The 13,503-nt window shown below is 35.6% G+C and overlaps 1 protein-coding gene across 2 annotated transcripts; it reads left to right on the top strand.

The window, feature by feature from the left end:
* On the top strand, window positions 1-5,009 carry LOC103419725 (TMV resistance protein N). 2 transcript variants are annotated; one of them, XM_029109041.2, is made up of 6 exons: window positions 1-176; window positions 301-829; window positions 1,376-2,462; window positions 2,612-2,887; window positions 3,000-4,094; window positions 4,170-5,009. In XM_029109041.2, the coding sequence occupies exons 2-6, from the start codon at window positions 315-317 to the stop codon at window positions 4,629-4,631; spliced, it is 3,435 nt and encodes a 1,144-aa protein (XP_028964874.1). In that variant the 5' UTR covers window positions 1-176; window positions 301-314; the 3' UTR covers window positions 4,632-5,009. The 2 variants fall into 2 exon arrangements, with proteins under 2 accessions (XP_028964874.1, XP_028964872.1); XM_029109039.2 differs by lacking the exon at window positions 1-176 and having other exon boundaries at window positions 199-829.
* The last annotated feature ends 8,494 nt before the right edge of the window (window positions 5,010-13,503 follow it).

The following is a 13,503-nucleotide window of genomic DNA, read 5'->3' as shown; positions in this document are numbered from 1 at the left end:
AGTTGAATCACGTCCATCAAGCCTCCGCGGTGAAGCCACTAGGCAACTTGGTGTACCTAAGCATTGATTGGACTTGACGACATACAGACAGACTTGTAGCCCCTCTCAATGAGGCTCTCATGCCCCCTCTGACTTGATCTGACTTGATCTGTGACTTCATTTTCTTACATACACAGGTTATTGCTCATCCTTCTGATTCATGGTTATTTATGTTCATGTTATTGGCTAATACAATATTATGAATGCTGAATTGTTTTTCTGGTCATGTTTTTGCTTGGAAAACTAATACCACCATTCCAGTTAGCTTGTATTCAATGGCATCGAGCACCCAACGAGCCACTTCATCTCTTCCTTCAGCTCTTGAATGGCAGTACGATGTCTTTTTGAGTTTTAGGGGCGACGACACGCGCTTAGGTTTTACCGCCCATCTACTTAAGGAATTGGAAGAACAAGGAATTACAAGAACTTTCTTTGATGACAATGATCTTGAAATAGGAAGGGAAGTTTCTGAACTCTTCCTGGCAATTGAAAAGTCGAGGCTTGCCATCATGGTCATCTCTCCAAAGTACGCTTCTTCAAAATGGTGCCTGAACGAACTCGTAAAGATTCTTGAATGCATGGAAGAGAGAGGGGCAATTATACCAGTTTTCTACCAGGTGGAACCCTGCGATGTTGGAGATAGGTCTGGGAGTTTTGGGAAAGGCTTCGATGAACTCGAACAAAAGTGTAAGAATGACGAAGAGTGTGAGAATGCCGAAGTGATTTTGGAACAATGGAAAGCTGCCTTAAAAAAAGTGGCAAAAATCAAAGGGTCTACTTCAAAGAATAGGTTGGCATTACTTGTTTTTCTCTTTCACTCAATTCAAAAGCTTTAGCAATCAGTACTTGACCCTTCATTCTTGCAATTTTTTTATAATTCAATTCTTCTAAAGCCTGATACATGATAACTTACAGGAAAATCGAAGAATTCATATTATTTACTTTTTGCATAGTAATGAAGGTGCTTCATAACCACTTAATCCCAATACAACTTAATGACTAAACATTGAGGCTTTGTAGACTCTGTTGATTCCTACAGTTCCATCCTAGAGAGCCTTTCTTTTTACCATTATTTGATCCATTTGAGAGTCTAAGGGGAAAAAAATGATCCAGTTAAGAATTCATATGTTTGAAATCCAATACTGCTGCGCTTTTTTGTCCTCCCCTTTTCCTAAACCGTCTCTAATTTGGTCCAATACCAAACCACCCTCTTATAGATGAACGCCGAGACCACTTGGTACTATGACTTCAGGTGGACAAAAACATAAATAGTCTGTGGCTCTTTTATTTCTTTGTGTATTAGGTCATATCTTGACATTGTCTATTTTTCTTGTAGAGAACCAGATGTCATCGAACAAATTATTGAAAATGTACGGAATAAAGTAGGACCTTTATCATTGGAACCTGCAGAAAAGCTAGTTGACATTGAATCGAAACTGAAGGAACTTGATGTGCTTTTAGAACTAGAGTCAAATGATGTTCTCTTTATAGGAATATGGGGGATGGGTGGGATAGGCAAGACAACCCTTGCCAAAGCATGTTATGAGAGGATTCGTCATAAATTTCAAGCCGAAAGCTTTCATGACGGAGTTAGAGAGGATTCTAAGGCACACGGTATGGCCTGTGTACAGAGGAAGCTTTCCAATAGCCTTATGAAAAGAAATATACAAGACTGGGCTGCCGGTGAAGCTGCCAGATGGAGAAGTTTCTTACTTGAGAAAAAGGTTCTCATCATTCTTGATGACGTGGACGATAGTATCCAGTTACGAGAGCTATGTGAAAAACCAGCTTGGTTTGATCAGGGGAGTAGAATCATTATTACGACTAGAGATGAACGCTTGCTAATTTCACATGGTGTAGAAAGACGATTTAAGGTGCCGGAGCTGAGTAAAGTTGATGCTCTTAAACTTTTTAACTTGAGAGCCTTCCCTAGAGAGAATCCACCTGAAAGTTATAAGGCTCTGTCTGACAGTTTTGTGGACTATGCCAGTGGCCTTCCGTTAGCTCTTGAAGTCTTGGGGTCTTTTTTGTATGGAAGAGATCTAAATGCATGGAGCAGTCAACTGCGTAAACTAGAGGGTGATTTCACATTGGATGAAAAAATTATGAAGATTCTTAAAACAGGTTACGAGGGATTAGATCCGCAAGGGAGAGAGATTTTCCTTGACATCGCATGTTTCTTTAAAGGGGAGGACAAAGATCGAGTATTTGAAATACTTGATAGTTGTGGTTTTAATCCAGGTATTGACATAGATGTCCTTATGGAGAAGTCCCTGACAACAATTTCAGATAACAGGGTGCGGATGCATGATTTGTTACAAAAAATGGGTCAAACAATTGTTGTTCAGCAATCTAAACAGCCTGGTGGACGAAGCAGATTATGGCTTTCTAAGGACATCTTTCATGTTTTGAAGGAAAAAACGGTAAGAGATTTCCTAATACGTCAAATATAAATTAATCTAACGATTAAGAGGCACGTAAAAAAAAAACAGTTTGTTTTACCCATCTTCCTTTACTTATAATGTGCATATTATACTGCAATTCACTTGTTTTTTTTATTCTTGGTTATCAGGGGACACCAACAGTTGAAGGCATTGTCCTAGACTTGCTTGAAACAAAAGAGGTCGAATGCCATCCTGAAGCTTTTTCTCAGATGGTTAATCTTCGATTGCTCAAAGTCCATAACATGCACCTTCCTGAAGGCCTCAACCGTCTCCCTAATTCCTTGAGATTTCTTGAATGGAGAGGTTATCCTCTACAATATCTCCCATCAGGATTCGACCCGGATGAGCTTGTTGAACTGATCATGTGTCATAGTAGAATTGAACAGCTCTGGAACGGAAAAAAGGTATGCACTTACATCTACAATATTATTTACCTTATTTGTTAAAGTATATATTTCATTACCTTATTTGAGTTTTCTGGATCTAATTATTCTACATTTCTTGTAAACATTACAGAATTTTGACAAGTTGAAAATCATTAAAGTTAGTCATTCCAAAAGTTTGACTAGAACCCCTGATTTTGAAGGGATTCAGAATCTTGAGAGATTAGACTTTGAAGGATGCGAAAGTCTTGTTGAGATTCACTCTTCCATAGGAACTCTCAAAAAGCTTACTTACTTGACTCTTAAATATTGCAAAAGTCTCAAGCTTCTTCCGGATGAGATTGAAATGGAGCACCTTGAAGTTCTTGTTCTTTCTGGCTGCTCAAGCGTTAAAAAGATTCCAAATTTTGTGGAACCTATGGAGCATTTACGGAAGCTTTCTTTAGATGGGACTGGTATTGAATGTATACCTTCATCACTTGAACATCTAACCAGCCTTTCTTTGTTGGACTTGAGAGATTGCAAAAATCTGAAATGTCTTCCTAGTGCCATTGGAAATTTGAGGGCTATTAAAATTCTTGATGTTTCTGGATGCTCAAATCTTGCCACATTGCCAGAAAGCATCGGGAAATTAGAGTTTGTGGAGAAGATTAATTTAAGTGGAACTGCTATAAAAGAATGCCCATCTTCCATTGCCCTTCTGAAAAACCTTAAAGCATTGATTTTTCGTGGAATGGAAGGGCCATCACAACAACCATGGCTTATCTCGCTCCTTTTAAGATTAATGCCAGGGAGCCGTCATCATCCCATCAGTTTGTTCTTGCCTCCTATATCAGGCCTTTGTTCTTTAATGGAATTAGACTTAAGTGGTCACAATCTTTGTGAAGGAGCAATCCCCAATGATATTGGCTGCTTATCATCTTTGGTATCATTGAACTTAAGTGGAAACAATTTTGTTAATCTTCCTACAAGCATTAGTCAACTCTCTAAGCTTGAGAATTTATGCTTGAGTCGTTGCAGGAAGCTTCAACACCTTCCAGTTCTTTCATCAGATGTAGGTTTACTACAAGTAACTGCAGATGATTGTACTAAACTGGAAATGCTGGAATGTCCCTCAAATTTGGACAGATTGAATTCGTCATGCTTCAATTTCATCAATTGCTTTGGAATGCTTGAGAAAGAAAGCTACAATCATATTACATTTACTATGCTCCAAAGATATCTTAAGGTGCTCTCTCTCTCTCTCTCTCTCTCTCTCTCTCTCTCTCTCTCATTGCTTAACATCACTGATTCACCTGTACAGGGAGTCCCTTATGCAGGAGATAGATATGAAATTGTCATGCCTGGAAAGGAAATTCCTAGGTGGTTCACTCGTCAAAGTATGGGATCAGAAGTAAGCGTTGACCTAACTCCGCAATGGCGTGATAACAAGTGGATGGGATATGCTCTGTGCGCTGTCTTTGAAGTTTATGGGAGCGGATGGGAGCTCTCTGGTGTTTTGGAAGTCAATGGAAAGGAAGAGTACCCTGCGCCTCTACTATCTTTGGATGTCCAGCCCGTGTCAGATCATATTTGGCTACTCTATGTGTCTCGTGGTATAAGCTTTGGTACAGAGTGGCAAAACAGTTTCAGTCAGATAATTTTTCATTTCAAAAGCTCAGGCCCCTGCTTGGTGAAGAGTTGCGGCACTCGTTTTGTGTACGAGGGCGATGTGGAAGAGTTGGACGAAATAGCGACCCAATCCAGTAGCGATGTGGTAGATTGAAGGGTACATTGGCCGGCTTCGCCAATATGTTTGGAATCCCTCATTTCAAGTAGCAAAGCAATGAAGATGGAGTGAGGTCGACTAAGCCTAACCACGCAGCATCAAGCAAGTAAACATTCAGCATTGGTTTGGTCGCATAAATCTCTCTCAAGCCTCCTCCTATTCATGGGTTGTTTACAATTAGGATTTCGAGGGATTTTAATGGATTTTGATGGATTTTGATGGAGTTTATTTGACTTCTAGATATTCACATGTAAATTTTAGAATGAATTTCCACAAATTATTAGGGAGAGACGTGAGAATATTTAAAATACATTACGAAACCTCTTGAATTCACTCGAATTCCTCAACTTATTAAAATAAATTTCTAATTGAATATACCGGAAATGTTATAAATTCTTTTAAAATCATAATTGAATACACTTATATTTTTAGAAAATCACTTTAAATTTTTAATTAAATTCCCTTAGATTTGTAAAAATAATTAAAATCTCTCAAAATCCTGATTATGGAGACATTGCTTGGAATATGGAGCGGTACAACACATATTTTTATACAATTCAAGGGAAAAAAACCATTTATATGTTAGCATGTGGTGTACCGCTTCATATTGAATACAACCCCTTAGCGTTGTTTACAGCAAAATAGTTTAAACATGCGATTTTAACTAAGTGTAATTCAAACGCCAAAAGTAAATCTTCGACAAATTTGCTTTTATGATTTTAGCTAATCTTGTCCAAATTGTTTTTGTGAGATCAATGTGGTAAGTTTGTTTGTGAAAAACATGAATTGTAAATAAATACTAGTATGCCGATACATAAAATGTATGTGAAATGTTTTATTTTTGTTTTTAAAATTGGAGGAGCGAAGAAGAGAGTGAGAAAGAACGTGGGAACAAAGGGAGTTTAAAATTTTTTTTCTTTCAATTTTAAAGAATTAAAAATATTAAAATCACCTGCAAGTGATGTTTAAACAAAAAAGTAAAATTTTATTTTGTAAAATTACGTTACTGTTGTTGTGGCTTATATTTAACTGAGGGGTGCGGCATAGAGAGAAAGGGAGAGTGGAGAATAGGCTTGAGGAATTGTGTGTTAATTCCCCAGTCCTTGTGCCTTTATTTATAGTAATAAGGAGGAGAGAAACTTGCTCTCCAAGTAATACAAAGTCTATTAGGAAAGATCTTCTAGATCCCAAGGATTCCTATTCTATCTTTACTTAGAATTTATACAATCACAATGTTGGCAAGAACATATGTCACAACACTCCCCCTTGAGTGTGCAAATACTCAAGTAGATGGCGCATCAGATCTTCAAGCAAATGTAGAAGCAGTTGATGAAGTCTTCTTGTCTAGTCGGCACAAGTAGCGAATACGAGTCTCAAAACGAACGGAAGAATGCATGGGTAGTAAAACTCACAAAACTTCGTTGTGGCAAAACCCAATGTGGGAGAAAAACCCATAAGCTATGGAGAAAAGTGAGAAGTTGCATTAAGTCAAAACTATATGCTTTCTGGACACCAATAGAAGAACTCACAAGGGTATGACCAGCCCAGAATGGATGCCTTGTCAAAACCTAGTTAGGTAGCAAAAACCCAGTGGGAAAATGCTCCTAATCGTAGGAAAAAAAAGTATATTAAGGTCAAGTGAGTATACTTCTGGATACTCCCCCCGAGTTTGACAAAACTTCCAAATGAAACTATAAGCATTGCAAATGATAAACTTACGCATACCAATTCCTTGGACAAGCTTCTAGAAGGTAGACTCTAGTAGTGACTCCGTGTAGAGGTCGGCAAGATTGTAAGGGATCGGACTGCTTGACTTCAATCTTTTGATGCTCATACTGATGTAGACACAATATGATTGGCGTTGACTTGTTGTATGTATCATGATCTGGTCGATACATATAGCGTTGTCTTCATGGATCGTTATCGGGACTTAACGATGGATGAAAATCGCAGGGATTTTGAATATGCTCAACAAGAGTTCTTGTCCATATCTCTCACATGATGAGATACAGTGAGTCTTGGAATGATTCAAAAGGTTTCACAGCAAAGGTGTATCTAGTTGACCTCCAAGATATTACCGTGTTCCTTAATGGTAAAGACATAACCATGTGGGAACGTACCTAGTGCGGTCAGACAGATGGTCTGATTCAGCGAATCTCACAAGGTAGGCATCATTCCGAAGATCAAGGGGGTGTAATCTATTCTGAGATACATAGGGATTGATGAGCCCAAATTCGTAGTAACGGAAAAATGTCTTTAACACCAAATTTGGTGGTGGTGGTGTGTAGGTGTAGTGTTGCTTTATGACAAAAGATTATCATCACATAAGATGTCTGATCTAGTGCATTTGAGCTAAGTACAACAAATGCCAATGATACTTAGATATGGCTGCCTTACGTTCCAATATGGAACTTTATGCTTTATACCCTTCGTAAAGGTCTCATTTGCATCTAGCATAAAGACAATAAGGGTATACTCAAACGTGTCACCTTCTGGGTCTAGTTCAACTGGTGGACCAAAATACCATCAGAACTAGCTCGAAACGTCAGGTCGAGGTAATGTCGAGTTCTCATAAGATCATTCATCTTAAAGTCCAACTTTAGTTGCGAGTTAGTTTTCTCAACTCTAGTAATTTCGAATTTTGTACACGCATGGGCTTATATCTCTAACTGATCAAATATTCACTTAGACGGGTATATCACATCCGTCCGGATAGTTCTACATCCATAAAGTGGAGTCCTCATCAGAATTGGGAGGGTGTTCTTGTGGTCTAGAACTATTTGAATCAGTACATGTAAGTTCTTTGGAAACTCTATGTAAGGTTCGTATTAGGATCCCAGAGATACTACAACCACGTTTGTAATGCTGCAATCAATCACATGGTGTATGAAAGAACCCTTGCGCCACAAGGCGTCATTTCGCATTATTTCATTCATCTTATTCATTATAGATTGATTCTTCTTAGTTGACCAATCAGTTCTACGTTGACATTAATCAACGGAACGCGGTTCGTTATTGTCGCTTTTCATTTATCTAATCTTGTCCAAATTGTTTTTGTGAGATCAATGTGGAAAGTTTGTTTATGAAAAACGTGAATTGTAAATAAATACTAGTATGCCGATACATAAAATGTGTGTGAAATGTTTTATTTTTGTTTTTAAAATTGAAGGAGAGAAGAAGAGAGTGAGGAGAGTTAAATTTTTTTCTTTTCTTTCAATTTTTAAAAAGTAAAAATGTTAAAATCACCTATAGGCAAGGAAGAAAATATCGGTAATATCGGAAATATCGGTAGTCCGAAAACACGGAAATATCGATGGAAATATCGGTAAAATATCGAGATCGATAAAAATTACATGGAAACCACGGAAATTGTAAGAAAAACTTGGAAATTTTTATTGAAACTTTGTAGGATGTTTATTTAGTCAATTATCTATTAGTTTATCACAAAAAATTGGAAGGAAATGCATTGCATGATGGATTTAACATTATCAAGTTGATTATATAGCGATCTGACAAATATTGTGAGTGTAGAAAATATGTAGTAATTAATGAAAGAAGTCTAAACACACCATAATCATTTATATATAATGAATTAGTACAATATTTTACACTTTAGTACCACATAGAGTTCCTATGAGGTTCAAATTTTTCACTATCTTCATCATCTCTATGTGTAGAATGAGTGTATTGTGAAGAGTAGTTATCAAATGATAAATCCCCAAAATAGTTTTGCATGTAATTGTTAATATGCCACCCATATGGATCCGAGATTGGTTGAGGTTGTCCATAAGAAAAATCATTTGAAGATTGAGTCTGGGATTGTTTCCATGAGTCGCTCGATTCCATCCCAACAGGAATGGGATATGAAGGGTAGGGAAATGGTTGGTTATGAGTATAACCATAGTTACTACTTCCCAATCCAACAGAGTCTGAAGTTTTAGATAACGAGTCATCTTCTTGACTTGACAAAATCCCCTTGCCTCTTTCTCTGCGAGTATAGTCCTTCCCTATGGCACCAATTCCTGGTCCTGCCCGCCTACTGCCATGGTCATCATCCTGTGTTGCATGCGTGAAGTTTGCCTCACCAGTGAAGGGGCTCATATATCCGGGAGGTGGTGGTCCATAATAGTTTCCATATCCACCACCACTACCTCCAGCTCCACTACCTCCAGCTCCACTATGTCCTTCATCATTCCCACCTCCGGTGGTAGGTGAGTCTCCTGATCTTGTACTAGAGCTATCATTAGTATCAGCACGATGTTGTGGTTGTGTAGGATTTGAAGAAGGTGGAATTCCAGTGTTTCTTGGTCTTGGGTGCAAAAGTTCTTCAAAAGAGTCAGAGCTGCTAGATCCCACCTCCTCCTCTAATACTCTTTCTACATTTATCCCTTCATTACGTGCTTCTTCAGCAACTCTGGGAGTTGGGTTGCCTTCATCATCATCTAAATGAAGAGGTCTAATCCATTGAAAAAGTTGGTTACCCTCCGTATCATCATCTTCACCAACAATATTAAACACATCTAGTGGGTCACCACGGTCGACATGATCGATTTCTGCTTCCTTATCTCGAATTTGAAGCTTCATGTTGTAGTAGCAATAAACTAATTTTTCCAAGCTACTATGAGCCAACTTATTTCTTTGCTTTGTGTGTATGAGTGCAAATGTGCTCCAATTTCTTTTACAAGCAGATGAGGAAGCTGTTTGTGATAATACTTTTATTGCTAACTTTCTCACAGTTGGTGCATCGGTCACATACATGATCCACCATTCAGCTACAATGAAAAATAATGTTGATAAGCCTAATAACTCCAACAAATTCTATTATAAACTTATAGTGAAATATGTTTATACTCACTAGGAGACATATTTGTTCGAGCAGCAACTGATGTTGGTTCTCCAAATGTTCTTCTTGCATCTTTAAACCATGTTAGCTGAATACAATAAATTGTGTTAGTTTAATCCAACAAAGTAATTATTATAATTTAAGTAATTGTGTACCTCATTTCCAAATTGGCCAACTGCTGGTGATGCAGGGTCTAATTTAGAGTATACATTATGTACAGCACGTATAAGGTCACCATCATCTCCAACACCGGGTCTGTATTGGTATCGGGGATTCAAATAATATGATGTTCAAAGAAACACATACTCTAATAAGAGAAATAATACTTATGCAACTAAAAAAATGAATTGCAAATTATGACATAATTTATACCTGCTGCATGCAAATCGTGGTATAATGTTTTATACCATCGGTCTTCAATTATTTTTATGACCCACCTTGCACCATGTTTTCTTTCCAATTCATCCTTCACTACACGCATCAACTCATATACTGCCCCCATAGTAGGATACACTTCTGTGTCAACGATCCGTAAAACTTTGTAAAGAGGTTCAAACACTTGACACACATGTTTTGTTTGAGTCCAAAAAGCATGATCAAGCACTATACTTTCCACCATACGACCTGTATTTGAGCGGCTGAAATTGTGGTTGGCCCAATCGTCACTAGTGAATAGTTGCTTCAACCCTGCTTTCTTCTTGAGTAGGCTGTTTAATGCAATATAGTTAGTGGCGAATCGAGTGGTAGCTGGACGGATAATTTCTCCTTTGCAAAATTCACGCATCTTTGCCAACAACCAACCGTGATTGTAAATATAATTTGTGATCGTTCTAGCTCTTTTGACCACAGTAGCAACATTCTCTCTCTTCCCCATTGCCTCAAACATGAGATCAATACAATGTGCTGCACATGATGTCCAAAACACATTATGATGCTTCATTAACTTTTTTCCAGCTTTGACAAATGCAGAACCGTTGTCGGTCACGACTTGGACAACATTATGCTCTCCCACCTCCATGATTACATCCCTCAATAATTTGTAAATATACTTGTAATTCTTTATATGGTCTGAAGCATCAACAGACTTCAAAAAAATTGTCTTTCCCTTAGAGTATACCATGAAGTTGATGATAGATAATCTGGTCGGGCCGGTCCATCCGTCACACATGATTGTGCAACCATTAGTTTCCCACTTTGACCTCAACTTGTTAACATACTCGCCAATGTCTTTATACTCCATATCCAAATATTTGTTTCTTATCTCATAGGGAGTGGGAGGTTGTACTCCAACACCGGCCTGTTGACATCCCACTACCATATTTTTGAAATGATGTGATGATGCCTTCGCAGCAGGGACATTTTCATAGATAAAGAACTTGCTAATTAGACGCCCCATTCCCTCCTTCACATTACCTCCCTTGAAATAACTCCAAACACTCTTTTGACGTGCGTTGGATGACTTATATAAACTTGGGGCTATTGGTGGTGTTGGTTGTGATTCTCTAAGACTGCCTCCCCGTCTCATTTGTGCACCACCACTTGTCCCGGAACCTTGTCCCCTATTAGGAATTTTATGAAGGTGTTCTCTTTCCCATGCTGACTGTTTGGAGGCACGTAATGCTTGTTTCAAACCGCGTCGTTCTTCAGGTCCCATGTCATCATCACATTCGTCCTCATCGTCATCATCATCACTGTCAACCGCTTGGCCATAGACTTCTCCCCGTAGCCCAGCTCAAATATTTTCCATTCCCTGTGCTATCTTTTCCTTCTGCTGTTTTTTATTTTTTAATAATGTGCTGATGAATGCCTTCACTTCTGGGGGGACATTATCGCATCGTCGGACATTTTTTGATGGATCTAATCCACTAAGATGATACTTCAGTCGTGTCACTCCGCCACTCTTCATTACCCGACCACAATATTTGCAAATTGTGCCATGTTTGTTTCCGTCTATTGGGTCTCCATGTTCCCAAGCTGGATCACGTTTACTGGACATCTTAAACGTACCTATATTTATTTTTCATGAAAATTAGACAATTATTTTTTGATAAAATAAGAGAACCTAAATAATAAAGTTATTCTACAGAAGAATTAAATACAAAGTAAAGAAAATGATTGTAAAAATTTAAGTAATTATACAAATAATATGGAATAATAAAACCTAATATTAATGAATAATAATCCAATTTGATAATAATAATCCAATTTAATGAATAATCCACCAATTTGATAAAAAAAATAATCCTAATATAAAACATGGTGATGAATAATAATCCAATTTGATAATAATCCAATTTAATGAATAATCCACCAATTTGATAAAAAAAATAATCCTAATATAAAACATGGTGATGAATAATAATCCAATTTGATAATAATAATCCAATTTAATGAATAATCCACCAATTTGATAAAAACAAAATCCTAATATAAAACATGGTGATGAATAATAATCCAATTTGATAATAATCCAATTTAATGAATAATCCACCAATTTGATAAAAAAATAATCCTAATATAAAACATGGTGATGAATAATAATCCAATTTGATAATAATAATCCAATTTGATTATAATCCAATTTAATGAATAATCCACCAATTTGATAAAAAAATAATCCTAATATAAAACATGGTGATGAATAATAATCCAATTTGATAATAATAATCCAATTTAATGAATAATCCACCAATTTGATAAAAAAAAAATCCTAATATAAAACATGGTGATGAATAATAATCCAATTTGATAATAATAATCCAATTTGATAATAATCCAATTTAATGAATAATCCACCAATTTGATAAAAAAAATAATCCTAATATAAAACATGGTCATGAATAATAATCCAATTTGATAATAATAATCCAATTTAATGAATAATCCACCAATTTGATAAAAAAAAAAATCCTAATATAAAACATGGTGATGAATAATAATCCAATTTGATAATAATAATCCAATTTGATAATAATCCAATTTAATGAATAATCCACCAATTTGATAAAAAAATAATCCTAATATAAAACATGGTCATGAATAATAATCCAATTTGATAATAATAATCCAATTTAATGAATAATCCACCAATTTGATAAAAAAAAATCCTAATATAAAACATGGTGATGAATAATAATCCAATTTGATAATAATAATCCAATTTAATGAATAATAATCCAATTTGATAATAATCCAATTTAATGAATAATCCACCAATTTGATAAAAAAATAATCCTAATATAAAACATGGTGATGAATAATAATCCAATTTGATAATAATAATCCAATTTAATGAATAATCCACCAATTTGATAAAAAAATAATCCTAATATAAAACATGGTGATGAATAATAATCCAATTTGATAATAATAATCCAATTTAATGAATAATCCACCAATTTGATAATGGTGATGAATAATAATCCAATTTGATAATGAAAATGGTAAGGGAAATAAAATAATAAATAATATTAAACATATTAAAATTATCCTAGGGAATAATTATACAACATTACTTAATTACTTAAAAAAATTAACATGTAATGGTTAACATTACTTAATTACTTACAAAAATTAACATGCAAGTATTAATTACTTAAAAAGATTAACATACGAGTCCACACAAATTTATTTGTTGTTGTATAAATTACAATAATATAAATTTAAGTTTGTAAACTTACCTTAAATATGGAACCCTTTGTGGTCAATCTTTGGAATGGATCTGGAATGACTTTGAAAATGGTAAGGGAAATAAAATAATAAATAACATTAAACATATTAAAATTATCCTAGGGAATAATTATACAACATTACTTAATTACTTAAAAAAATTAACATGTAATTGTTAACATTACTTAATTACTTACAAAAATTAACATGCAAGTATTAATTACTTAAAAAAATTAACATACGAGTCCACACAAATTTATTTGTTGTTGTATAAATTACAATAATATAAATTTAAGTTTGTAAACTTACCTTAAATATGGAACCCTTTGTGTTCAAGCTTTGGAATGGATCTGTAAT

The sequence above is a fragment of the Malus domestica genome, chromosome 10 (assembly GCF_042453785.1).
Source record: "Malus domestica chromosome 10, GDT2T_hap1".
In the NCBI taxonomy this organism is placed as follows: Eukaryota; Viridiplantae; Streptophyta; class Magnoliopsida; order Rosales; family Rosaceae; genus Malus; species Malus domestica.
The sequence above is the reverse complement of the archived record's forward strand: the minus strand, read 5'-3'. Positions and strand labels throughout refer to the sequence as shown.